Here is a 25887-nt window from a genome sequence, read left to right as displayed (position 1 = left end):
TCAGTTGCAGCTGGTTTGAAAACATAGTTAAACTTAGTGAAATTCATGTTTATCTGAGTTGTCCCAAAGCACAAGACAAAACAGGCTGTGCATAATACAACATCCTTCTGATTAAATTTGAACCTCCTTATTTCCTGCAAGTGTATACTGATTAGCACAGTGCCTTGTTTGTCATGGGGGTTTTCATGCTTTTTAGGTCAATAGAGGCCCGTATGAAAGAATTCATCTGCTCCAGTTTTGCTGCTTTTTGATGCTAACTGGGTCTGTTATACAATTTAATAACAGTTTTTCTCCTCTCTCTCCCTTTGTTTATCCCTCTCCACTCTTTGACTCTTCCCCCACATCCCCTCTGCGTGTCCCTTTCTCGCTTGTACCAGAGATGGACATGGGATTGCCAGATGAGGGAGACAGTAGTATTAATGCCCTGTGCTGCCAGATCAACACCTCCTTCACCAAGCCATCGGATGAGCTCTTCTGCAACCCCTCCATGTCTGCAAACGGCCCACCAACCTGCACTGTGCCTCCTATTTTGCCTCCACCACCTGCGCCGATGCAGGGTAAGAAAGACTAGATCAACAATATCCATTTTTTCCCTTTTAAATTTTCACCCACCGCACCGCAGTCAATACGCTTCCTAAAACTTTTACTTTACTCTTTTCTAGCCACGTCCTCCTGGGTGCAGCCGGAACCTGCACTCCACTCCCCTCCTCCAGTTTCCGTGGCGATGCAGATGCAGATGCAGATGCAAATGCAGAGCGGTCACAAGCGAACTCCCTCCGAGGCGAGAGATGGCTAGAAGAGGTCTCTAAGGCTGTCAAGGCCCAACAGACCCCTCCCCCAGGACCCACCATCCCCACCATCCCCGGACCGCCCTCCATGTCCAGTCATCAGATGTCCAGTCAAGCAGCCATGTCAGCTCCCCAGTATCCACTGTCCCCATGTCCCTTGGCACCATGGCCAAACCTCTTATCTCAGGCCCCTGCGCTCTTTCAGGTCAGCCTCCAATGCCCCTCCCACCTATGTCGATATCATCTGTCCCTCTAATACCAGGCCCCCCAGTGTCAGGTCCCCCTATGTCTCTCCCATCCATGTCCATCCCCACAATGTCAGGCCCGAGCATGTCCGGGGCCCCTATGATCCAACCCTCCCTCCCTGGACCCCCTGGCTCCCTTCCAAGCTCCATGCAGCCATTCCCCTTGGCTTTCGATACCACTCCAGCCCCAGTGGGAATGTTTGCCAACCAGCCGGTCCAACCTGCATTTGTGCCCATGCAGACCTACATGCCAGGTCTGGCAAGCAGTATGACCTATCCCACCGCCAGTGTGCCTGTGGTAGGCATCACACCATCGCAAATGGTGGCCAACGTCTTCTGCACTGCGACGGGCTCATCAGGTGGGGCCAGCGCTTTGGGCTCTGCCGGAGGAGGATCCAAAGTGACAGCGATCGGAACAGTCGGGCAGCACCATTCCTATGCAGGAGCATCTGGAGTAGTTGGCCACGCTGGAGGATTTTCAACACCTCCGTTTTCTTCCACTCCACCATTATCAACAGCGATTAATGGTATCCCACCGCATAGCAGCGCTTCAGTGACCCTCCAAAACGGGACCTCCATCAGTGGAGGTAATGGTGGCAGCAGCAGCAGCAGCTGGCCGCCAGAGGGAAGCCAGCTAACGGCTCCAGGGGTCAGCGATTCTCAAGATGATGACCGCTTTGAGGCCAAATGGGCAGCACTGGAGACAAAAGCACCTCAGCAGCCAGGGAACAAGGCGCCAGCCGCTGCAGCAAACCCATTCTCCAACAATCTGCAGAAGACTTTTGAGATTGAGCTCTAAGCCAGACTTGGCCTCCCAAAGCTGTAGCACTAGTCCTGGAGTTAAAGCCTGAAGATGTCAGGCACTAATTCCAGCATCTTTGCTTAGAATGAGATGCAGGTCCCTAAAGTTAGCCCAGCATCCGCCCCTCGGCAGCCTAGCAATCTGCTAAAAGCTCTCACTGGAAGTCAGTACTATAATGATCTTAATTGCTTTCTTTGCTCTCCCATGTGAGAAAGAGAAGAACTTAGCAGTTTGCTGGGCTGCATTCGGAGGATCAGGTGTCTACTCGCTAGACTTGATGGACTCAAACTTTCCGCTCCATCCGCTTCCTGCTTCTCTTCCCTGCTTTCACTTCTCCACTCTGGCTTTACTTCACCTGCTGCAGGTCCCTGGATGTACCACGTGTGCCCCCCCCCCCTGAGAACTTTGTAGGAGGGACACACTTCAGTGTTTTCTTTCTTTGAAGGGGGACTCTGCTCAGATACATTCCAATCCCAATGAGATGTTTTTGCTTAATTATTGCTGGAGACTATAGCAGATTCGGTTACATCACAAGGTATGCAGAGAAGCAGAGAAGCGATTTGTGATGAACGGACCGATGCTAATCTTAGCCAAGAACGGCAGAAGTTTGGATACCTGAAAGGACAAGCCAATGATGTGAGCCTCAACCCTACCAACCCAAAAAGACTTACTGACCAGTAGTAGAGATTTATGGCCAAAATTAATTTTATTTATTGTATTTTATTTTTTATTTTAACAAGTTACGTGTACTTAAAAATCACAGTTTTAAAGCAGTGTTTCAGGAGCATGTTGGATTATTATTATTTTTTTAATCCCCTATATTTATTTCTGTTGAATCGTAAAGAGTAGGGAAACTGCAGGTAGCAGACAGGTAACAGGTGTGACTGAGCAGTTGTAGAGACAAGACTGAATCATGTAACAGGAACCAAATAGCCAGGGCTGACAGTACAGCTGTGTAATCTGACATGGGTGACAAGTGTATATAGCGGCATGTTTCTTCCACCCGTTAGCCCTCACATACAGTTATCTATGCTCCACTGCCGCCGAGGCCAGTCCAGCGGCTTCTCTTTGGCTGTGTAGCTCCATTTCAGTTGCTTATGCCCCGACATCCAAGGCACTGGGACAAGAAAAATCACTTCAGGATATCTAGCACATAGACACTCTGGACAGTAGAGCACAACAGTCCTTTGGACTCCATCTTCACCTGAAAAACCCAAGGAACTTTAACAACTCAGTGGAAATGAAAAAAAAAAAAAACAAACTCTACAACACTGTGCAACTGGTTAAAAGAATAATGCACTACATTCCAACGTTCATAAATCCTTTTATGTGATCAAACACAGGGTATAGTCTCATCACATACAGTATGACTGTGTGTTCACCTCTACTGTGATAGTGTAACATTTCCAGCGGTACAACAGTCAAGGCCATGAGAGGTGAAAAGAGAAGAGGAATGTGAGCAGACGTAGACTGAGGCTTCGTGAGTGAAAGACCTGAGAGCAGCGAAGGATGTTCTGATGAAATGATAAATGACAACAAAGATCCGAGAGAGAAAAAGGTGTAACAGTAGAAAGTTAGATTGCTAGAAGAGAAGAAAGAGGAAGGGAAAGCTGTATGTAAGAGACTGAAGGAGAGAATGGAGCTATACCTTTAAAGAACGAGATGGAGGAAGTCTGAAAGAAGGAATATTAGAAAAGATGTGAGAAAATGAGAAAGATTGTGTGAAAATACAGAGAACAAAGACTTATTCATCACGTAGCACTGTCTTTTTCTCTCAAGGCTGTGCTGCTTTCATTTCAACTCTTAAAACCTCAAAAACAACCCTTCAGATCATACTTAAAAAAAGAAAAAGTTGCTTATTATATAATTGCAAAATCATAAACAATTTTTTTCCTAACTACGTGCAACTCAGTTAAAACTCCAATACAGGCAACAAAGCTTTCTGTGTTTTGACTTGCGGGTCATATAGGTTTGTGTCTTTTCAGGAGGACGCTCCGTTTCTAAAAGCTCGAGCAGATATGTTCTTGACTGAAGGGCTTTTTCACGCGTTCTTTCTGTATGTTATATAAACAGCAGTCTGACCACAGATGCTCCTGTTAACGTTCCTTGGAAATTGAATTCTATGGATATGGACGGCCCCTGATTAGATTTCCTGCTCATTAACTTCCCACAGTTTAATTTGTTTGCTTAGCTACTTCCTGTGGCAGTGATTGACTCTGGCAAACTGGACTTTTCAGAGGACCTAAATTTACGTCCCACCTCGGACCCTCCCAGGGTTTAGTCCAAACTGCTCTCTCTATCTTTCTTTCTCTACAAAGCAGGACCGATTCACTCATGAAATGGATGCTTTTGTTTCCGCAAAAATATATATTTTAGCCCTCGACTCTCGTTTGCACGCCCTCCAAATTCTAAATGTAGGTTAATTGTGTTCCGCGTTAAAGCAAACTAAATGACCTCATAAACTTGATTGTAAAACCATAGTTTAGTGATGGTAACAAAGCAAACCAGTGGAGTTTATTTTTAATCTTTATTTACAGAATTTTTGTATTTAAACCAACATATTTGTATTGTAATTACATTGTACAAAAGATAAATAAAGTAATATAATATTACGTCTGTTCATGTTGTGTAGGTGCTGTTTTAAGTCTTTATTTCTCTTGTCTTTTCCTTCAAGTTATATCCATTTACACACACCTTCATTTTTCTTTTTAATTCGTGGGATCGACTGCCATTTGCCATCTGGCTCTTTACTTTTCATCTTAGTTTCCTTGTTCTAAAATAATTTGAAAAACGAGTGCCTTTGCATTAGCGAGTCAGACGTGACTTAAACACCTTCTTAATTTTTGCTGAACACAGTCGAGAGACGAAGCTGCGCCCTATCCAGTGGACAACTTGGACCTCAGCAATTAAATCACTATTTTACAAATTAATTACGATATATTTGATAACAATCTATAACAGTTTTGTCTGGGTAGCTTGTGTAACTGACCTCTTATGGAGAGGTCAGTTACACAACTTTACTGCGTACATAGTCTTTCTAATCTCTAATCTTCACAGTCTTATTTTTCATCAGTTTCGCACATCAGTAGTTCATGGATTAGTTTAATCTAAATGTATTTCTCTCTCTCGCTATTGACTACCATGCATTTATTTATTTATTTTTTTCCCAGTATAAGGTCCTATGTCGTCCACAGGAAGGGCAGCGACTTTGCCTCTATATAAAACCTTGAAGCTAATTGTAGTATGTAGACATATTGGATGTTTTGCTTATTTTGTAGGTGTGAGACATGTGGGAATATCATTACTACTGTCTATATTTATGACACATTATGGAGATTTTAGCACAGTCTTGCATACAGTTTGGATATTGTTTAGTTCTGTTCCAAGGTAAAACAAATCTGCCTAAAAGCACTTCAAAAATAGATATCATGGAAAATGTTTCAGTGTACTAACTACAAGTTGTGGTCTAAAGGGGGAAAACCACTGCACCTAAGCAAGAAAGTTAAAGGGGAACTACTGTTTTTTTACAACCTGGACCTTATTTCTAGCATAATTTGCTACTGCTAGTTTTTTGCAACATGGCTGAATATTTTTCTGATTCTGAGGTTGTGGACGAACCATAGCAGTAGCAAATTATAGATAGATAGATAGATAGATAGATAGATAGATACTTTATTAATCCCGAGGGAAATTCAATAGGTATACAAGCCGACCGCCGAAGGTGTGCGCGGCACTCAGAGAGGACATCATCCAGGTCAGAAGACATCATCCGGGGTCTGTAGGTCAATCTACAGACCCCGGATGATGATAACAGGTAACTCCGGACTCAACAGGGAATAGCATTAGCATATCATAATAAAATATTGGCAAAATTATCGAGTTTCGCGGCAGATAATGCTTTATTTAGGGGCTGCGTTTCGGTGCCCCAGTCACTCCTGCTATATGGATATATGCTGAACTAATTATCTCCTCAACGAGTGCAAATGACACAAAAGTTATATGGGTGAGTAAACGGTCGTATTTTATGCTAGAAATAAGGTACAGGTTGTAAAAAACAGTAGTTCCCTTTTATTTAAGTTATTTGTGCTACATAAGCTATGATCTAACAACTCTTGACTGTGGCGTCATCTTTAATGGACACATGTGAAAGAGGTATCACTCTTCATGGGGTAAAGTGTGATACCAATCAATTGTGTGGACAAAAAGAAAAAGAAAGGATGGCTACCCAGATGGTTACTTTTTGGTATATTTTGCCTGTACAGTGCCTTCTATCTACCTTACTGCAGATTCCTCTAGTTTAGACTGCCCATGTTCAGTAAGTGTACTTTCAGCCTGGGGTCCTTCCTCCACACTACTCATGTAACTTCAGCAAGAAAGCAAAGAAGTAAATTCCCAACAAACTTTTCCTTCAACCTTGTTTTTGCTCTTTACTGTCAGCTTTATTCTAGCCATATAGGGCTATACGGTACTCCAAAGAGAGAAGGAAATGTCTGTGGCTGCTGACAGGTTGAAATATTTGACATCTCATAACCAAAGCCACCTCATTCCTCCCCCGTTTGTACCTCGTGTCTTTCCTCTCTGACTGAACTCCGTGCTCCTGGATGCACTGCTGTCTAATCAGCACCGTCCTCCAGTCAGCTGGAGCTGAGTGGTGCTGCTGCTGCTGCAGCTCAGGTCACTAATGGAACCAGACAAGGCCTCTTTTCTTCTTAAGAGCCGTGAGAAAGGGAGTGAATGCTCACACACACACAGAGAGACACACAGACCTCTTGAGCAGTGGTAGCAGTAACTCTCTCTTGGCCATTGTCCTCTGATTTGAGAGCCGAGAGTGTGTGCTGCAGTCGAGTGAACGAGGGGAGATCCGTCTACTGTATTCTTCTACTCATAAAATAAAAAAAGCCAATGTAAATGTAAAAGAAGCCTCAGTCAGTTACATCCATAGTGTACTTTTTTATCTGTTTTGCTAGCCATGCTGCTTATTCCCTAATTCATTGCACCAAGCTTTGTAACGTCTTAAAAGAATGTAAAACATTTCCAGTCGCCACTCTGTCAGAATTATTTAAATGATCATAGTAATAAATAAATAAGTCATATGAATCAAAGGAATTTTGAAGAATAAGGCCTTTAATATTCTGTATTGTCAACAGGACCGGCTCTGTGTGCAGGCCTCTGTGCCAAATGTTAATCTTTCATTTTTCCAAAAAAGGCAATGCGGAGTGTCACCAGACGTATCCTTAGAACAAATCAGTTCTAGTGCATCCACCTACCTATGCTCTGCGCATTGCGCTGCACAATAGAGTTGCTTACAAGAGCCTCCATAGGACGGTGCTTGGTTGCCATAGTGATACAGTAAAAGACTGTTTAATTTATAACACGTGAAAAGTGCTGAAATCTGCAAAAAATGCTCCTGTTATATTACAGAGCCAGAAGACATGATAGCAGCTGAAAATACAAGATCATCGTAATGGGCTCTCAAAGCAGGTGGTACAAATGATGTGCCTGTGTGGGTGTGTGTGTGTGGGTGTGTGTGTGTGGGTGTGTGTGTGTGTGTGTGTGTGTGTGTGTGTGGTCTTGTTTTAATTAAGTTTTTGGGCCAAATGTTTCTTGAATATTGATATATTGATGCCGTGGGTGCCTTTTGCATGGCTCCCAAAAACTTTTTGAGAGTTTGAACCTGTTAAGATAAAACATGAGTTTGTGTGTGTTAGTTTGGAGGAGTTTATTCTATTATTTATTTATTTATTTATTGTTTATTCTAAGTCCTATTTGCTGCAGACCTAGCAGTAGCATTTGAACGGATTACTTCAAGCTGATCATACCAGACAACGTGTGTCCCTGTTGTGCAGCGTGACTCGGTGCAACTGCTAAAAGACAGGCTGAGATCTTTGAGTGCCTGGATGGAAAATATTATACTGTGGGCTATGTTGTTTCACACAACATAGCCCAATTAGTACACTCTCTGTATTCAGAGCTTTCACTGGAGGTTTTTGGAATGAAGGTTGTTGCCCCTTTCATCTCTTTGCATCACCTTGTGTGTGTGTGTATATAATGAAGCAATGACGGAAAGGAAGGATGCGTCAGAGTGTGTTGTATGTGTGCGTTTGTGCGTTTGTGTGTGTGTCTGTGTGATGGCAACATCTGATAGCAGCATAAGCACATACTCTGTAATGGTGTTTGTGTAATGGACTGTGGCTGCATTGTCAGATCAGCACTGGATAATGCATCTATGCTACACGCACACACACACACACACACACACACACACACACACACACACATACACACACTCATCTATCTTTCCTATTGCTGCTTCATCACACAAAAAAAATGTAAAGGCACACAGACACACAACGCATTGTATAGAGAGATCTGCTCATATTTTATGCAGTTTCAGAAACGCATCAAGACTTCTCTTAGTCAAAGACTCTTATTCGGAATTGCACATTAACAAACTGGTCCAGTACTGCTAATTGCCATGGATATAGTGCCGGCAATGTGACCTCACAGTCCTTGAAGCTAAAAGGAAGTAATTACATTGATTAATTGCATGTGTTTGCCATTGATTAGTGCAGCAGCTTGCCTATTGTTTAGTACACAGCTGGTTCCAACAGCATGACATGGGCAGAGATGTAGATGTTAAGGATAATGCATGAACCAAGTAAACCAGTGATCCATTTTAATGTGTGTTTACCGGGCAAAGCAGCTGCGATAAGAGTCCACGAAGAGCTTGAAAGCACCGCTTGCATGCGTGTAGAAATGTGCACACGTCAAGGAACACTAACTTCAGCCCTCAGGGTCCGAGTCAACCTCAAGTGCCAAGGCAAGGACATGCAATCAGTATATACCCTATACAAACACACACTATCAGATCCCCATCTGCACCTAACAAGGTGGATTTTAGGGCATTTACTGAGCATTGCTGAATTTTTTATCACAATTGTGGGGGGAAAAAAACAGTGCTTGGTCCTACACACCAGAGGGCCGGAGGTTGGTTCAATATAACTGTAGCCTCTACACACACATAGAGAGTCAGCTTCTACAACCCCCTGCCGGCAGCTGTCACTCAGCTCTGGGTGCCAGAGAGGAGCAGAGCCAGTGTGCTCTCACCCATCGTTTGCTTTCTCTAAATTATACAAGCACTGATGCAAATCGTCTGTTTACTATGCCGCTGAATCACAGGGGATTCTCCTGTATGCTGTGTTGTAGCTAATAGGCCTAAGGGAGACAAAGATTACAAATCTTGAAAATGAAGTCCGTCTCCTCAGTGCTTAGTCACAAGCTTGATCACTGTTTGGCATAATATAATATGTCAATAATATGAGTCAATCATTAAACATTTTTTTTTTCATGCCTTTTATGGGTGAGCACAGTGAAGAGATGCAGGAAATGTGAGAGAGGGAGTAGGGCGACGAACAGCCCGGCTGGTAGGGAATCGGACCCTGTGCATGGCCCTGAAAGGCAGGCAGGCCTACGCACCCAGACCACCATCCCTGTAAATCATCTAATATTTATGTCTTCCTTTATAAATGACATCTCTATTATCACGCTAGAGGTGGACTCAGATTACACTGTAACACAACCCAGCTCAAATCTTATGTAATCGTGTAAATCTGTTTATGTGATGGCGATAAAACGTTACGACTAATAACGTAATCATTGCATGTGTGTAATAATACACTGATCATATGGCCCTGCTGTGGATTTCTACAGCAGCTATACTGTACTGTACACGTCCATGCTCCACTAATTCTGCTTATGAAAGGGAGGACGCTCTGAAAACGTGAATAACTTACTGGCAGCGAAAATGCAAATTTCTGACTTCCAAATAGGACAGCTTCATAGTAAAATCCCCTGCTGGGACCCACTCAGGACAGTTAGCAGTAGGTGGTCTCATGTAAAATTTACTACAGTGCAGCTGCAGTATTTCTGTTCACCTAGCGCCCTCCTGTGTACATACAGGGCATCACAACGTGGAGCCAATTACTCATTTTATGGTGGCAGAAGGAAGAGGGATGACACCAGAGCTAGTACTGGGGAGCTCTGGTTTTAGTTCAGCTGCGCATGTGTGAAGGATTGCAGCAGTACCAGTAACCTTTACAGAACTCTGTTGATAGACTCAATGTTAAAATCAAAATCTAAACAGTAATCATAAAAAACAAATGCCTCAACATAACCCATGTAAACTGATCATGTAAACCCAGTAATTCTTACTCTAGTAGGCTCTTTCAGACATTTTGACGTTTTGATGTTAGGAAAAGAAATTTTAGGGCATTTACTGTGTGTTTAAGTGTCAACACCACAAACTTGAAACTGAAGCAGCCGAATGGAACCGAGTCATTATGGATTTGACTATTCTCATACTTCTCCCACTGTGCCATGTCAATATGTCTTCTGTAGAAGGGGCGATTAGCTTAAAGCACAGGAAAGATGAACACTAGAAGCAAAGAGGGGAACAGCTCTGTAATCTTATGCATTAAGCAGCAACTCAAAACCTGACAAATGTAGACCACTGTGGCCTTACTAAAGCCTTATATAACACGTTCATATGTCATCTACCGATCTTCATTTTATTTTCACACTAGATCGCAGACTGCATTTCTTTTCCTCAGTCACCTGATGATGCTACTAAACTGAATTACTACCCTTCTGGAGTTTAGAAAAAATACTTGCTTGACTTTTGGACCTGGCATTCATGTGGATGTTACTTAGACATGTACCACCCACCTAGACCAGACCAGGCACCCCCACCCCATAGCAATGACACTCCTTGATGGCAGCAGCCATCCCCAGCAGGATGCAGCCTGACACAGGCGCACACACAAAAACGGTTTAGGGACAACTCAAAAAAACATGAACAGCACAAGGTGTTGACATGGCCTCCAAATTCACTAGATCCCAAACTGATCAAGTATCTGTGGGATGATCCACAGAGGCCCCTCCCCTCAACCCATAGGACCCAAAGTCCGCCACTAACAACATTCTGTTGCCAGACACCACAGGACACCCTCAGAAGGCCCATGTCCATTCTCTGATGAGTCACAACTGTTTTGGAGGGAGACTTACACAATATTAGGGAGGTGGTCATAATGTTATGCCTGATCGGTGTATGCGTCATCTATTCATCCATTATCCTCTGGCCCTCTGGAGGGCCGCTGTGGGACTGGAACCTATCCCAGCTGTCATTGTCAAGAGGCAGTGTGCTCCCTGGACAGGTTGCCAGTCTGTCACAGGGTTCACACAGAGAGACAAACACTCACATCCACACCTACGGCATATTTAGAATCACTAATTAACCTAACCAGCATGTCTTTGTAATGTGTGAGGAAGCCAGAGCACTGGGAGGACATGCAAACTCTGCACAGAAGGGCCTCAGCTGGGTGGAGAGGTTAAACCCAAAACCTCCTTGCTCTGAGGTGACAGTGCTGACCGCTGCATGATAACCACTATTTATATTTGTGAATAAAATTACACACGGAATTAATGTACAGTATGTAGTTTCAATAACTGTAAAACATTGCAGTTCTACTCCAGAAAACCTCAGCATATCTTTGAACCATAGACATGCTTGTAAGGTGATTGGTGATTCTAAATTGGCCAAAAGTGTGGATGCGAGTGTGAATTGTCATTGTGTGTTATCCTTGTGATAGACTGGTGACATGTCCAGGATACTCCTTGCTTCTGGCCCACTGACAGATAGGATAGCCCCTCCGGTCCCTCTTGACAATATAATAATACTAATTATAACAGACAGGATGGATGGAAGACCATAACATTTCTGATATTTTCTTAATCAATAGTCATGTTGTTGAATCTAAATACTCTGGGTGACCTCTTAATGACACATTTCTGATACAGTACCTGGTTCGGGATGCTTCAGATAGTGAGCACATAACATCACGTGTGCGTTTCCACCTGTCTCGGTAGCCACAGTCTGACTCCAGGCCTGGCACCGAGACTTGGAGCGAGAACAGAAGGGGCCAGTGGTTTTGTCATCACCAGCTGGACGTGTCTTGTTCAAACTAGCGCTGCATGATGGATTTTTCCACTGCGGTTTGGAGGAAAACACGGCGCAGACACGTGAGATAAAACCACTTTTCTACTGAGCCGCAGTACACATGCTCTATTTCTACAAATACAGGTTCACTCTAAAGCAGCTACACAACATGGATAGTTGAAAGCCCGTTCTCACTGGGAGGATGAGTGCACACTGAAGTAAATAACATAAGAGACAATGATTCACAAATTTAAAGACAAGAACCATTAAAAGTAACTTTATTTTCTGCATTAATTTTTTTCCTATTCATGCAGTGATTATTCATTTGATTTGCAGCATGAAAGAGGACAGTGACGTCTATTCACAGATGTCCCTGTCCCCCTGTCTGGTGCATCCACGCTGACACAGTGTGTAATTGGCTCTTGAAGGAAATGAGCGCTGCTTAATGGATATTAGTCAGCGATACATTAGTGTACTGGACAGCAGGACCATGAACTTCCCATCACCTTGAGCTGCTGATTGCATTGTAAGAGAAATTACCCGGACATACTTGCATATTTACAGGGATATTCATGTGGTTTTGCACAAAAAATGGCTGCGTTATGTTGATTGGCTGCCCTTTCAGGTGCACAGAGGTAAATGAATGGCTGACTGACGAGTGCAAGTCATTCCCCGGTGTTTCCTTTTGCCTTCCTTTCAGTTCGTCTTTTCGCCTGGTGAGACTGCAGCTGGGGCTAGAAGGCAGCGGAGGCTGTCCGGGACAGAAAAGCAATGAAAAGAGCTGCGCTGCATTACAAACCACAGCACAAGATATGGATATGAGAAGAACAGCAGAGTGGAAAGCTTTGCAGAAAAAAGAAACCTCTGGTGAACTTCAGAACAAACGCAGGACAGGCTGCACACTGAAAACAACTGCAGCTGATGACAGCGGCGCCTTTTCGAGCAGTCGGTGTGTGCAAGTGTGAAAGTGTCACGAGCCACAGAAGACATTGACAGCAGAACTACAGAGGCCACACAGCAAGTAGATAGAAACATAATGCTAGATTGGAAGTAGACAAAGCACAAGCCTGGAAAGTTCTCTAGCAAAGTTTGTTTTAAGGCAAAATAGTCCTGAAAGGACTAGGGACCCTGATATGTAACATCATCTGGGATGGATCCCGCTACAGAATAAAGTGGGCATAGTTAATGGATGGGTGGATGAGACCAAGATAAACAAGTGACAGAAAACCCATTCCTCCTCCTCCTCCTCCTCTCATTGGTCTGACCTTCATTCTGCAGCAACGCAATGTGTCCTAATATACTACCTGTCAACCAAAGCTTTCATCAATGTCAGAAACTGGTCACCAGGTTTAAACCCTGTGTGTGTTTTACGTGAAAAAGGAAACTGTAGACTGAAAGCTTCCAATAACCAACATCCACTGCTTTGACGGCCTGGAAAAGCAATTGTAAAAAGATCAGTTTTTACTGTTGTCAGTGGCTCACAGACTTGATTGTTGCTGCAGCAGCAAATAAGCTACCAGATGTTCCACTGACCACGTCTGCATACCTGAAAAAAATGTTTTACCTGAAAGAGACAGGGCGAAGGAAACACATCAGCTCATCTGGGCAGTGTGAAGGCCAAAAAGAAGCCTTGATGCTATTAGGACACAAAATCTGATCTTCGTCTACCAAACACACTTTAGAGAAAACCTTGCAGTTCAGTGAGCACTGAGCATTATCTGCGCCGGAAATAAATTCTCCGTGAATGGAAAGAGGCTCCAGAGCCAAAGACTCATTACCAGTTATATATATATATATACAAAAAAATGAGACTGAGTCATTCCACCAACAGCTGATCCACAAATGGACACTACTGATGTTTTATAAAGACGGACGGTATTCTGAACAGAGCACGCTAAATGTTTCCCTGAACTGATCAATTTAAAAAACGGAAATGCAAGCTTTGTCAAGAGGAAAAGAGGAGCATTTTTCTTCCGCCAAAAACATTTCAACAAGAAGAGATCATTCAGAAGTGAAGGGCAAAGTTTTACAAGAGCTTGTTGCGGTTAGACTCCAATGGGAGTCTCGGATGAAGGGGGCAGGGAAATAAGCTTCGATGGAGGGAGGAGGAGGGCTGCACCACGAAAGCTTTGAAGGACAGAGATGCAGTGAACTTAAAGAACGGGACGAGAGTACTCAAGATGAAATTGAGAATGAAGTGATTTTGACAGAGGGAGAGCTGAAGCGACCAGGAGAATGGAGCCGTGGAATGAACCCAAATTCAGCTACATTAAAATCACAAACGTCACGAGTGAAGGTCTGCAGCTTTTACAATTAGAAACACAAATATCAACTTGTGTTTACGGTTATTTGATTTTTAAAAAATGCCTTATTGGGATGTCTCACTGCCTGTGTCTGAAATCCCTTTTTTATGCAGCGTGCTATATTGTAAAAACACATTTCTGACACACGTTCTCAGCGTTAGAGTGAAAACTATTGAGCACCAGTTGTTTACAGAGCAGTTAATGAGTAACAGTGAATTCAGACACAAACTTCCCCTTTATGTCACCTGATCTGCTCACTGATGTTTAATTCCAGAGAAAGAAAGCCTCTGTAAAGGTGACTCTTTATTTGATTTATTAACGAAATAAAATCAAGATTGTCAGTTGCTAGATTTGACTGAAAAAAAAAAAAAACATCTTTAAAACTTAAGCGGTTATCTCTAAACAGGACAAACAGCACTGAAGCATCCAGTATGTTACAGAGAAACTCCCTGTGTGTCATTTCACATATACGTTTGTATAATCTTTATTCTACTTTATGTTGCCAAATGCTTTAATAGAAGTGAATTTTCAAATATCAACGACCGTCCCCGCTAGCGGTAGGTGCATTAATTATTTTAAGAGCTTCCTGAAGCTTCAGTGGTTCTATGCTTACCTCAGGAAGTTAAAACTGCATTAGTACGCAGGTACTTCCACACACTGGAATGTCTAAAAGTGTTGAGCTAAAGATTTTATTCCCTATCCATTTAACCCTATTGTAGATACGACTGGATCAAGGCTGTAAATTATGCTGCTTTGCGATTAGGCACAAATAATCTCGTTAGTCCTTGCACATACGGAGGAACCTCCCCCCAAAAACAACACTTAAGGGGCAACAGAAATGGGTGTTCAGGCTCCCATGAAGGCACACGCTGCTGCAGCTTGTGTTTCCCTAACTCTCTTTTGCTGCCCTGAGTAACGCAGGAACACATCAAGTTACATTTATCTGAAATGTGTTTTCATATTCCTCTGTGCCAGGATCTGCAGGTGACGTATCCAGAGGGAGAGTGTGAGGAGGGTCAAAGTAAAACTCTTCCGACGGCTTCGCATATAAGACAAAATCCGGGACCATGGCTTGATGCTTTTTTGAAAGTCATTTAAAATCCCCTACTCCCCGTGCATCCCTTTTACTTGCTCTTTTGTCCTTTTTAGCTTTTAACAGTTTGAAATGAGAATGGGCAGCCTGCTGCATGGATGAGCAAACAGACATCTATGAATGAGGAAGACCACACAAGAGTGCAGCTAAGTGTTCAAGCTGCTCCTATAATGAAAATTAAGGGGGCAAGAAGGTTTTAATTTTTAAAAGCAGTCAGTTAAAAACAATGTCCAGCTTGCCGATTTGTGCAGTTATGAAAGCAGCTAGACTGTTCAAGTGACTGTGATGGATTATTGTTTTTCTGCCTCAAGAATGCTGCTGATGATGATGATGATCAAGGAAGGACGCTGAGAGGGAAAGCAGATACTGGTCAGTTCTGACTGCAGAAGGTGACTATTTTAAGCATCTGAGTAGCCTTTTCACACAAAAACACAGCGGTCCAGTTCTGCTATTTAGAGCTCGACCCTCCCTTGTCGTCTTGGAGCAGCAGTGCCAGGATTCACAGTGTTTTAAAAGACCGAGAGCACTTTGAGAAGTTTTCCTGGCTGAGGAGGTCACAGGCTGTCCGTGCGAGCGTGGCAGCTGTCACACACTCTGACCGGGTGGTCCCAGCCTCGAGAGGGCACAGGCTTGATGTGTGTGGAGCAGGGGCCGCACACACCCTGCCCACAGGCCCTGCAGTGGTGCTTGGACATGGCTGGGGTGAAGGTTTTGGAGCAGTGGTGGCACTGGGTGATGTCCTGGTCTGGCACCCAGTAGTCCGGTCGAGCCACACCCTTCACAAAACCTGGGGGGGGAACAGATCCGACAGTCAGGACAGGAAAGTATATATACTTTTTGTTGCAACAAAAATACACACAGCGGGAAAAAGAGCTGAGTCTGCATGTCCAATACAGTCCAATACACACTCCAGAGGAGCTCTGTTGCATTCAAGTCACGAAATACACTTGGCCAGGACGTATTTTTTTCTTCTTTAAAGACTCTTACCTAATGATAACACGGGGTTTTCTTTTCAGTTTTTGCATGAACAAACATTCACTGTGCCCCAGATATTATCCTCACTCCACTTTCTGTACTCATATCAGACCAGTCTTTCTCTGTATTTCACTGTTGACACTACACAGCTATCGTGGTGGTGCAGGCCAAGTCGATGCCAAACATGCTGGACTACATCTGATCCAGACTTAGATATGTTTTAGTGCCATCTGACCATATACGATGTGCAGCCAAGGCTCATCAGGTTTTCTGTCATGTTCTTTGGGCTACGTCTCATCTTTCAGATTTGTGCCATTTTGCCAGAAGCATCATCATCAACAAACTGACTGGTCCCGTGACAATTGATGCGGAGACAAAGTGCAAACCAGCTGCGGTGCACTGACCGACTGTGTGGTGATAGAAATACAGCTGCACTCACAGATAGGGTAGTCCACAGCTGTGGTGACCATGTCCAGCGTGGACTGGGCCACCTCCGTCACCCTGCGAGCTATCAGACCACGAGGCTCCACCTTACACACTGAAGAAAAGAGGTACATGTGTCAGAGGGACAGGGAATTTATTTTTTACATCCTGTTGTAAGTAAAAATTCACATACAACAGAAATGTTTGTTTTCTGTATGCCTTGAATTCTCCAGGATGCAACTACATAGTTTTTTGCTTTCTTAATGCCACATGAATAAATATAAATGAAATGAAGGCAGCACAATTTAGCACAACTGAAAAATAAAGAAACAGCTAGAAATGCAGATTTCTGTCGCTAAGAGAAGGATGATGCGTGCAGAATACTGCAGACATATCCACAAGCTTCATTGATAGGCTGTACATGTCTTACCCTGGCTGCTAGTGTCAGGTGGGCCTCCCTGCCGGTAGCAGGCCTTGCACACTCTGACAGGACTGCTGCCCCAGCCCCTCTCTGGCACCGGCATTCTGTGGCTGGAGCAAGGGTGGCAGAACCCCTCGCCACAGGATCGACAGTGATGTTTCCTTTCCGCCTCCTCGAACAACTTTTGACATCCATGACAGTTCTGAGAAGCAGGGGGAGGACATCATAGCATTGCGCTGAGTGTTAATAACTGTACTTCCATAAAGTATTATGATTAAGTGTTTCGAATTAACACAAGAGAAACTATTTATGGAAATGGGAAAAATCAAATCATACTTTCTCCTCATTGTGTGCATTAAAATATTTGCAATTCTTTTGTTTCCTTTCTCTGGATAGCATGAAACATTGCCACTACTAACTAACATGAAAGAATAATTACAACTCTTTTCTCTCATAGATGGAAACTGATTTAGATTCGTCTTCTTCAAGGTTTTGTTTTGGGTTCATAACCACTACTTCTTCTAGTCTCTTTATTACAGCCACACATGAGCCTTAACCTATAACGCCACCTACTGACCACACTACACAGCCTAGTTAGCGCACTCCAAACCACTTCACATCTTCTTTTCCAATATTTAAAAACAAGAGTAGGTCAGAAGTAGAGCAGAGCGAAGAATATCTTTAACTTGCACTTGATGTAGTTACTACGTTTTCTTCTCAGCTTTAGTTCTTCGCACTCACAGTGATCTCTGTGTTGGATCTCCAGTACGGAGGTGCCACCTGGTCAGTCAACCAGGCAGCGACAGCTTTGGTGGGGCCGGTGCTGTACTCCGTCACGGACTGAATCACGTAGTTCATCCCATCAAGGACCCTCTGGGCGGCGTTCTGGTGGTTGGTGAGGAAGGAGTCGGACTGAAAGAAGGGGATAAAACAACAGCTAGTAGTACGTTGTATTGCTGAACAATTTGTCTTTGGGTTTATTTATTTTTGAATTGACTTTATTGCATAATGTGTAATAAATACACATTGAAGGCAGTTCATATCTTTAAGTTGTCAGTTGCTTTAAAATGTTTCAATCATCTTTGAAACACACGCTTTCAAATGTTCAGATGTAAATGTGTGTAAACAGATCTGACAAAACATAAAGAGGCAGGCTGGAGTACTCACCCCCTCCCAGACGTGCTTGACCTCTGATCTCACCACGCCGCTCTCAGGGTCCTGGTTTCCCATCCAGTACTGTCTGCTGCGGTAGATTACACCACAGCTAGCACACTCTAACACATATCTGATACAGAGAGACGGAGGAAGAGGAGAACCAAGAAACAGGCAATTAGATACCTGGCTGCTATAAGGAGTGTGAGACTGTGAGTAAGCATGAGCATGAACCTACCCTGACCAGGCATATTTGGCCAGTCCAAACCATGGATTATCAGTGGAAGCTGAGGTTTTGGGAATGACGATCACCTCTCTGCCACCTTCATAGCACCTCTGGATATGCAAGGCACAGAAAGTAACACAGAAAATACAGAAAACAGGGACATGTGAGAAAGCATGCTACAATAATCATAGAAAGGACAACAGAACAGGGCCTGAAATAACAATAAGATCCTGTTTTACCTTACAGATGAGGACCTTGTTGTTGTACTGGTGTGCAAATTGGCACAGGCCATCCGCCATGTGGGGGACCCTGTCTCTCAGATGGTTCATTCCATTTTTACAGCGAATGCTGGAGGTTCAGATCAAGAAGACAGAGGTTAAGAGTCTGTGATGGTCGGTGATATAAATGTTCAAACTGTGTCCAGTCCACTAATAACGGACAGAATACTTCCAGAATGAGAGTTATGATTTCTCTCACTCACACGCCTCTCAGATTTCCATTAGAAGGAATAAAAAGTGGGTCAGGAGTGAAGTAGGTTTTAGTTTTGTCCAAAAACATGGGAAAGACATCAACTTTTATGTATCCCACAACAGAGACTGTTAATGTCCACAGGAAGGACAACATTCACTTTATAAAAATAAATTCCTGTACTGGGATTCAGCAAGAGACAAATAAATGAGTCTGCTCATGTTCCCAGACAGAAAAGCTGAATTAACTGGTTACAAAGAACTGAAGGTAAGTGAGGGTCAGACAGCAACTGGAAAACTGTTTTGTCTCCATATCCTGAAGGGAGAATAAACTATACTTCACTTCGATGGGAAAGCACACAGAGCCAGAGCTCTTTATGGTTTGAAGACATGATACAAACATCTTGCACATTTCAAACTTTCTGTAATTAATCTTTACATGACATAAAGGTTAAATTCATGTTTAATCTATAAAGTATTCACAACAGATTTTTTAACAAAATGTTTAAGTACTAAATGAGGTATAGGATGAGATCCTTTTATTTTTTAAGCAGGTAGAGTTAAATCTCTGATGTCTCAGGGAAGTTCTTGATTTACATTAGGGATTTAGATGCGGACAAGGTCAAACTTTTGGTCTTATTCCAAGCTACAGTACAGACTGTATGGTATTGACTTACTTGCAGCTGAGGCAGACAGCAGAGCAGGTGAAGTACTCGTCGGGGAAGAAGGAGTACAGTGTCATCTTGTCGTCTGATAGTTCCCCACAGAAACGCTCACTCAGAGCCTGGAGAACACACAAGGGGAAGGTGGATATGAAACCAGAATAAGAAAGGCAACCCATGAGCCTAATTCGAAAAGATATGCTCTTACTTCATACTCCTATTAAAGCTGCCTAACACTACTCCTACCACTTACTTCCAGAGCATGAAATACTATCCCGGGCTGGCGGGGGGATCGTGTGTGAGTGTTCTTCACTTGCTGCCTGACGGCCTCCAGCAGCTTGCTGTAGTCAGTGGGAGGTGTGATGGTCTGGGTGCCTACATACTGCACCGAGCTGAAGGCCTCTGTCCCCAAACCAAGATCGTGAAAACGCTTCTGGAGCAGCGTGTCAGCATAGCCGGCCACCTTCGAGTCTACAAGTGGAAGGAAAAATGAAAGAATTTAGAAGAAGCATAAACCATGGAATATACATGCTGTTCATTTTACTTCTTCCCCTTACCATGACCCAGCAGTTGGGTGTGCGTTGTTTCCTGGAAGACAATGACGGCAGGGCCCAGAGAGGAGAGGGGCACATCCAGACCACACCGACTGGACAGCGCTCTCAGTTCTGGGGTGAAGTGCTTCAGGTAGGCCCCCGAGGCACTACTCAGAAACTGGAACATGTCATTGTGGAGGCGCTCTGCACGTGTACGATAGACCACTATGTCAGACACCGCCAGTACCTGGGAAAGAGAAGAGTAAATGAAAAAAAAGTAATAAGACACAGGTAGCCTCTTTGGCTTTTATCAAACAAAAATGAAAAAACTAGAACGATAAGTGGACAAGGATTTCCCTAATACATCAGAGTGCTGGCACTGGGGAAGGAGGACTGAGAAGACAACAGAAACACTCATTATTCCGTTTAGTACAAAATACTCATTAACACGAGCCTTCTACGAGCACTATTTTACTAGAAAATCATATTTACACGGACATAGAGGCCAGAAGTCTCAAATTAAAGTGTGCACACTTCATCTCTGGGGGTGTTATTAAGTCATTAAGGGTCTATAAATGAATTAACCGAGACTGCAGTAGTTATTTAGAGCCTGCATCAATGTAAAAAAATCTCCTGGCCACTGAAATAGCACACTATTTGTCACCATATGAATTATTAGTTTACTAAACCAACAAGCGACGACTAAAATTACCTTCAGCAGCAGCCGCATTCTCTGGTTCTGATTCGCTGCGGCTCCCAAGAGGCCTTCTGTATCCAGGGCGACCAGGCTGAGAGAGGGGTTGTAAGCGGCCCACACTCCCACCGTACAGGAGCTGGGGGATTTGGAGGTGAAGAACACACTCTCACCACCAAAGAGGATGTGGTTGAGCGTGTGGGACTTGCCATCGCCAGTGTTGCCAAAGATGGAGATGACCTTCACACCCGCCACATCCGTACAGCCGAGACTGTCCAAAAACTCAGACTCATCGCGGACCTGCGGGAATAGGAGGGAAAACACAAAGCAGAGAGACATTTCTGTAGAGAACACAGCTTTAACAGGATGTCACTGGTTTTACTCACTGGAGCTTCATCCAAATAGCTATGCCGCCACAGGGCTAGGCTGCAGTGGGGACGCCCCATGATGCACTGAACACTTCGCTTTTACACGTCCTCTCTCCATGCTTTCACTTGCCACTACTGCACCTCATGAACTCGCTTTCTCTGCACCCCCTACCCTGTCTCTGGCCTGGAGCATCTGAGGCCTTGGCCCCAACAACCTGCCTACTGTTCATTGCTCACAGTTCTACATTCCTACCAAACTGTTTTGCATAATTTCCCACTATTTTTATTGTACTGCACATACGTATACAATATGTCAGCCTGCTAATTTGCAGTATCGTTACTACTATCATTATTTATGTTATACACCGATCAGGCATAACATTATGACCACTTTCCTAATATTGTGTAGGTCTCCCTTGTGCCTCCAAAATAGTTGTGACTCATCAGAGAATGGACATGGACCTTCTGAGGGTGTCCTGTGGTGTCTGGAAACAGGATGTCGTTAGTGGGGGCCTTTGGGTCCTATGGGTTGAGGGGAGGGGCCTCTGTGGATCATCCCACAGATACTTGATCAGTTTGGTATCCACCTTGTGCTGTTCTTCATGTTTTTTTCCTAAACCGTTTTTGTGTGTGTGTCTGTGTCTGGCTGCATCCTGCTGGATGCCGGGACTTATGTGAAAATCTGGTGATGTTTTGATTCACTTTTATGTAGAAATGAAGAAAATTCTGACAGGTGCAAAAGCTTTTAAGCAGCAGTAGATATACTGTGTGATTACCCAAACGCATGCAGGAATATATCTGCTTGTTCCTGATTTGCTTTTCTCTTTTCTTGTGTTGTGCTCCACTTCCTTATTTTTTGTCTCTCTATCTGACCAGCCTCAAGCAGAGGGGTCCATTTTTATGAGCTGGTCTCTGCTAAAGTTTTCATATTGTCAACGGGTAGCTTTTCCTTACCACTTGCCATCACTACATTAGTGATTTCTCTGAAGGTTTCAGGTTATGAGTTTTATAAAGCATCTTGGAGACAATTCTGAACATTATTGACTGTGAATAAATATGTAAACTGAATTGATTTGACGAGTCCTCGAATCTGTGTGAACAACACAGTCGTAGATGACAAGAAGCCTTAAGGTACGACAAAATGAGGAACTGTCTCTGTGTGTCTTGCCGTGCTCGGGATTTTTCACATTTGTTCCATAAATGAAAGTTGTATTCATTGACAGGGTGCTGCTCAGCCTTAGCATCTTTAGACTGCAGTGGTAAGTCTAAAAGTTATCATTATCGTCTGCACTTCGTACAGCTGTTTGAACAATCCAGTATGAGGGTGCCTCCCTGTGGGTCAGCTGTGCTGGATGACTCACCAGGGACTTTCCCAATGAGAAAGCCATTTGCTGATCTGCCTGTTGGTTTGAGGTATAATGAGCCTCTGTGAACAACAACACACCTAGAGGCTACATATCATGAACGCCCCAGGTAACTCTGTCACGTGCTGCGTTAGCGAAAAGCAAAAACAAAGAGTAAACATGTCACCAGCTTTCGGTCAAAAACAATAACGTCACTTTAGCTGGGCGTTGGGAAAGCTAGCTGGGCTCACACATCCGCACTGTAGGGATAAATTAGTGACAACACACAGACAATAGCCTTCATTAGAAAGAGTGCAGTCTTCTTCGTCTTAGCCTAGCGGCTAACTGTTAGCAAGCGGTTACGTACCTGCAGGTTTTCCTGCTCGTCCACCAGCAGGAAGCTCCTGACACCGTCGGGACGTTTCTCTGGCTTCACTGGACTCAAGGATAAACTCTCCATTTCTTTCATCAGTATTTCGGACATCGTTGTTCAATTTCTTAAATCATGTTTGTGGGGGCTGAAGGCAAAACGAAAGTTCAACATGATTCCTGCCTGCCTGTCAATCACAACAACATCGCGTGTGCTGCTGACGCTGAGGGAGGAGCCAAGACGCACGCAACAGTGACGTGTGACGCAGTTTGTATGCGTCTGCTCGGTACTTTTGCACCACCGTGTGGCCAAAATGTTGTATGACACAAAACCTGCCTTTCAGGAAACTTCTCAAGGAATAAAGAAAATTCTGTGAGTATTACAGACAACACGTGTTTACCTGTGTGTTAGCCTGTAATACATTTTAGGTAATATTCAAGACTATTTAATGAATATCTACTTAAAATCAATTTATATGTTCTACTACGTTAAGTTAAAAAAAAAAAATATATATATATATTTTGAATCTGCAACTTGTCCCCAGTTTCAACAACAGCCTAGTAAGGAAATCAGAATTTCCATTTAACTGTCAGAGAGTGTTTTATTGGAGCAGTGCTCCCATGTTAGAGCTGCTTGCTAATGTTCATTAAATATTTGTTAGCACAGATCTATAAATATCACATGTCACTGAATGGCTTCAGTGCGGCGCCACTGCTGCTAACATGACATGGTGAAAGAAACTCCAGCATAGCTGCTCTAGCAGTCCTGGCTGAGCTCTAGCCCTCCATCCATCCTTCCTTCCTTCCTTCCTTCCTTCCTTCCTTGTCTTCTTTCCAACATGTAGCCTATAAGGGATGTCCTCATACTATTCACAGTCAATAAATGCTAATACTTAGTCATAGTCGAGTACCTTATACATAATTGTCTGTATGTAAAAGAAGGGGGCTATCCAGGCTAGGTTCAAGCAAGACAATGAGAAAGCAGAAGGAGGATGCAATAAAGGACGAAGTGGTAAGGGGTTTGGAGAGGGTCCCAGCTTTTCTCTGGGCTCGACCATGAAAGACAAATGTCTGAAAGAATCAATTATAGGCCTACTCCCAACCCATCACCCCTGATTAATGAATAATTAAAGCTGCTCAGTGCAGGGCTACCCAGCATAGATAATATAAGATTAACCCCATCAACATGCCACCACTAATGTGCGATTAAGTAGTAACAACATCTCTTAAGTTTACCTACAGTAAAACACTGTAACCTCTATAGTTACATAGGCCAACACTATAGAATCATTTAGCTTATCCAACTTCCCTGTAAGAAACTACAGTTAAATACCGTCATATGTCATAAATTAGTTTTCTTCTTTGATATATACAGTGTGTATTGAGTTGTATTGCCTTGTTTATCCCCATTACAAGCATAGAGGTAAGGTGATAGCTGACCTAACTGCACCCAACTATGTTCCGCGTCTATAAATACACAACGCCACAAACAAAATTAGTGTGAATAATTTATTCCCAACATTTTCAAGATAATTCATCAGCTGCCACCACTATGAGTCAGATTCAGACCTCACCCAATCATCATCCAGACATGGCAACAATGCTTAGGAGAAACTGCACCCTCACACTGACAGGCAGTCCTGCAACCCAACCTTGACATAACTGTAGACGTCTATTTTTTTCTATAAATTTGGATACGGGGGGATTGGCTTTGCCCTCACAGGTCCAAGGCGGGACTGTGGTCCACTTAAACCGCTACCCTCGCCGGTACTTGTAGTGCGCCCTTCCTCGGCATGTTTCATGTTAACATGCGTAAAAGACTACACTTCCCCAAAGCTGTCACAGAGCGCTCCCGCCTCCCATTGGCTGCTGGCTCCAGCCGCAGCCCCAGAGAATGAATGAAATTGAAATAGCTGCTACATTACATGTACAATACCGGGCTCTGCAGTGTTGCATTCTATCATACTATATCAAAATGGCCACAGCGGTACAGAACCCCCTCAAATCGTAAGTATAACACGTTTTCCTGAGCGTTCGCGCTTTTCTTGTGTTTGTGCATGCTGTCAGTGCAATTTAAGACCCTTTCATTCCCAGATAATTCTCAGCATGATTACCAGCGGGTCTATACATGCAGCGCATACAGCAGAGACTGAGATAATGTCAGGGGATGCGAATCAGCCCTGAAGAAAAGTTATATTTACAGCTGACGGAGGTCTCTGCTTTCTCTGGCACGAGGGGGATTATTGTGCGCTCCGGTGCAATTCATATAATCATTTTCCCTGAGCCAAGAGCAGCGTGTGTGCAGGGATATGGAGGAATGCTGGAGGTAGATTTGGGTGACCCGGTATGTCCCTTGCCAGCGTTGCCAGCCAAGATCACGGTCATAGCCAGGCTGGAGTGGCAGGTTGGCCGGGAGGAAGGGTGCTTAGATGGCTTTACAGTACCTGTGTACACATTTTATTTTTGTAGTTTTTTTGGACAGACAGGGGGTAAACAGGTAGGCACAATGAAGCTCACTGCTCGGGTTTTGGGCTGCAGCGTTACCTGTACTCTCGGAAATGCATATATGCCGATGTAAATATCCGAGACTTGCTTTCATCGCCTGTAATCAAGCCTATAATAAAAATCAGAATTGCACAGCGGACATTTATTCCTACCAAGGGATTTTAAAGAGGCGGATTTCCCGTGAAGTTTCTCCTTTGATCATCCCTTTTGTGCAGTTTTTTGGGGATCTTTTTTTGTTGTTGTTGTTTTTCCGAGACTGGTTTCAGCGGAATGCAGACGCCTGCTGCCCGCCTCGGCTCCCGGCCAAAAAAAAAAAAAAAAAAGGTGGCTGATGTGCGTCTGTCAGCGGGTACTTGCACAGATCTTGCCAAAAAGAAAAAAAAAAAATCACAATAGCTCCGATATAAACCTACAACCGAGGAGTGTTTGAGCACACAAACGCTCCGGCTCAGGCAGTTTGAAACAAAGAAAAGTCACAAGACCTATGTGGAAAAGCAGGGGCGCACATCGGATGCTGTGTGGGT

The 25887-nt window shown here is 43.7% G+C and overlaps 2 protein-coding genes and 1 pseudogene across 3 annotated transcripts in view; 2 read left to right on the top strand and 1 right to left on the bottom strand.

Annotated features, from left to right (window-relative positions):
* Positions 1-138: 138 nt before the first annotated feature.
* LOC311498329 (protein numb homolog) lies at positions 139-3130 on the top strand (annotated as a pseudogene). The gene is made up of 2 exons (XR_014699979.1): positions 139-557; positions 663-3130. The product of XR_014699979.1 is annotated as a protein numb homolog (transcript).
* An 8779-nt stretch (positions 3131-11909) lies between these two features.
* On the bottom strand, positions 11910-23046 carry LOC311498201 (zinc finger FYVE domain-containing protein 1). The gene is made up of 12 exons (XM_084558682.1): positions 22857-23046; positions 20797-21078; positions 20109-20331; positions 19805-20022; positions 19567-19673; positions 18662-18770; positions 18435-18532; positions 18212-18329; positions 17786-17956; positions 17054-17246; positions 16640-16738; positions 11910-16012 (listed from the first exon to the last, which is right to left on the bottom strand). Exons 1-12 carry the CDS (start codon positions 22971-22973, stop codon positions 15780-15782), a joined length of 1968 nt encoding a protein of 655 aa, XP_084414808.1. The 5' UTR covers positions 22974-23046; the 3' UTR covers positions 11910-15779.
* Positions 23047-24756: 1710 nt separating this feature from the next.
* The window catches only part of dpf1 (double PHD fingers 1), a gene marked incomplete at both ends in the record, with an annotated part of 35894 nt that continues 34763 nt past the window's right edge, over positions 24757-25887 (top strand). The window contains 3 exon segments of the mRNA XM_084558086.1: positions 24757-24768; positions 24772-24796; positions 24799-24865. Of these exon segments, the coding sequence (XP_084414212.1) occupies positions 24757-24768; positions 24772-24796; positions 24799-24865 (104 nt within the window).

The sequence above is a fragment of the Chelon labrosus genome, assembly GCF_963514085.1.
Source record: "Chelon labrosus genome assembly, chromosome: 13".
Taxonomy (NCBI): Eukaryota; Metazoa; Chordata; class Actinopteri; order Mugiliformes; family Mugilidae; genus Chelon; species Chelon labrosus.
This window is presented reverse-complemented; position numbering and strand designations above follow the sequence as displayed.

Bases quoted from the DNA above. Each gene is read 5' to 3' on its own strand.
- LOC311498201 (XM_084558682.1), bottom strand. From the start codon at position 22,973: ATGTCCGAAATACTGATGAAAGAAATGGAGAGTTTATCCTTGAGTCCA. The intron at 16,739-17,053 runs GTAAGACATGTA...TCTTTTCTTCAG, and splicing joins ACCTGACACTAGCAGCCAGG to TGTGTAAGGTGGAGCCTCGT. The intron at 16,013-16,639 runs GTGAGTGCAGCT...TTCCCCCCCCAG, and splicing joins AGCTGTGGACTACCCTATCT to GTTTTGTGAAGGGTGTGGCT.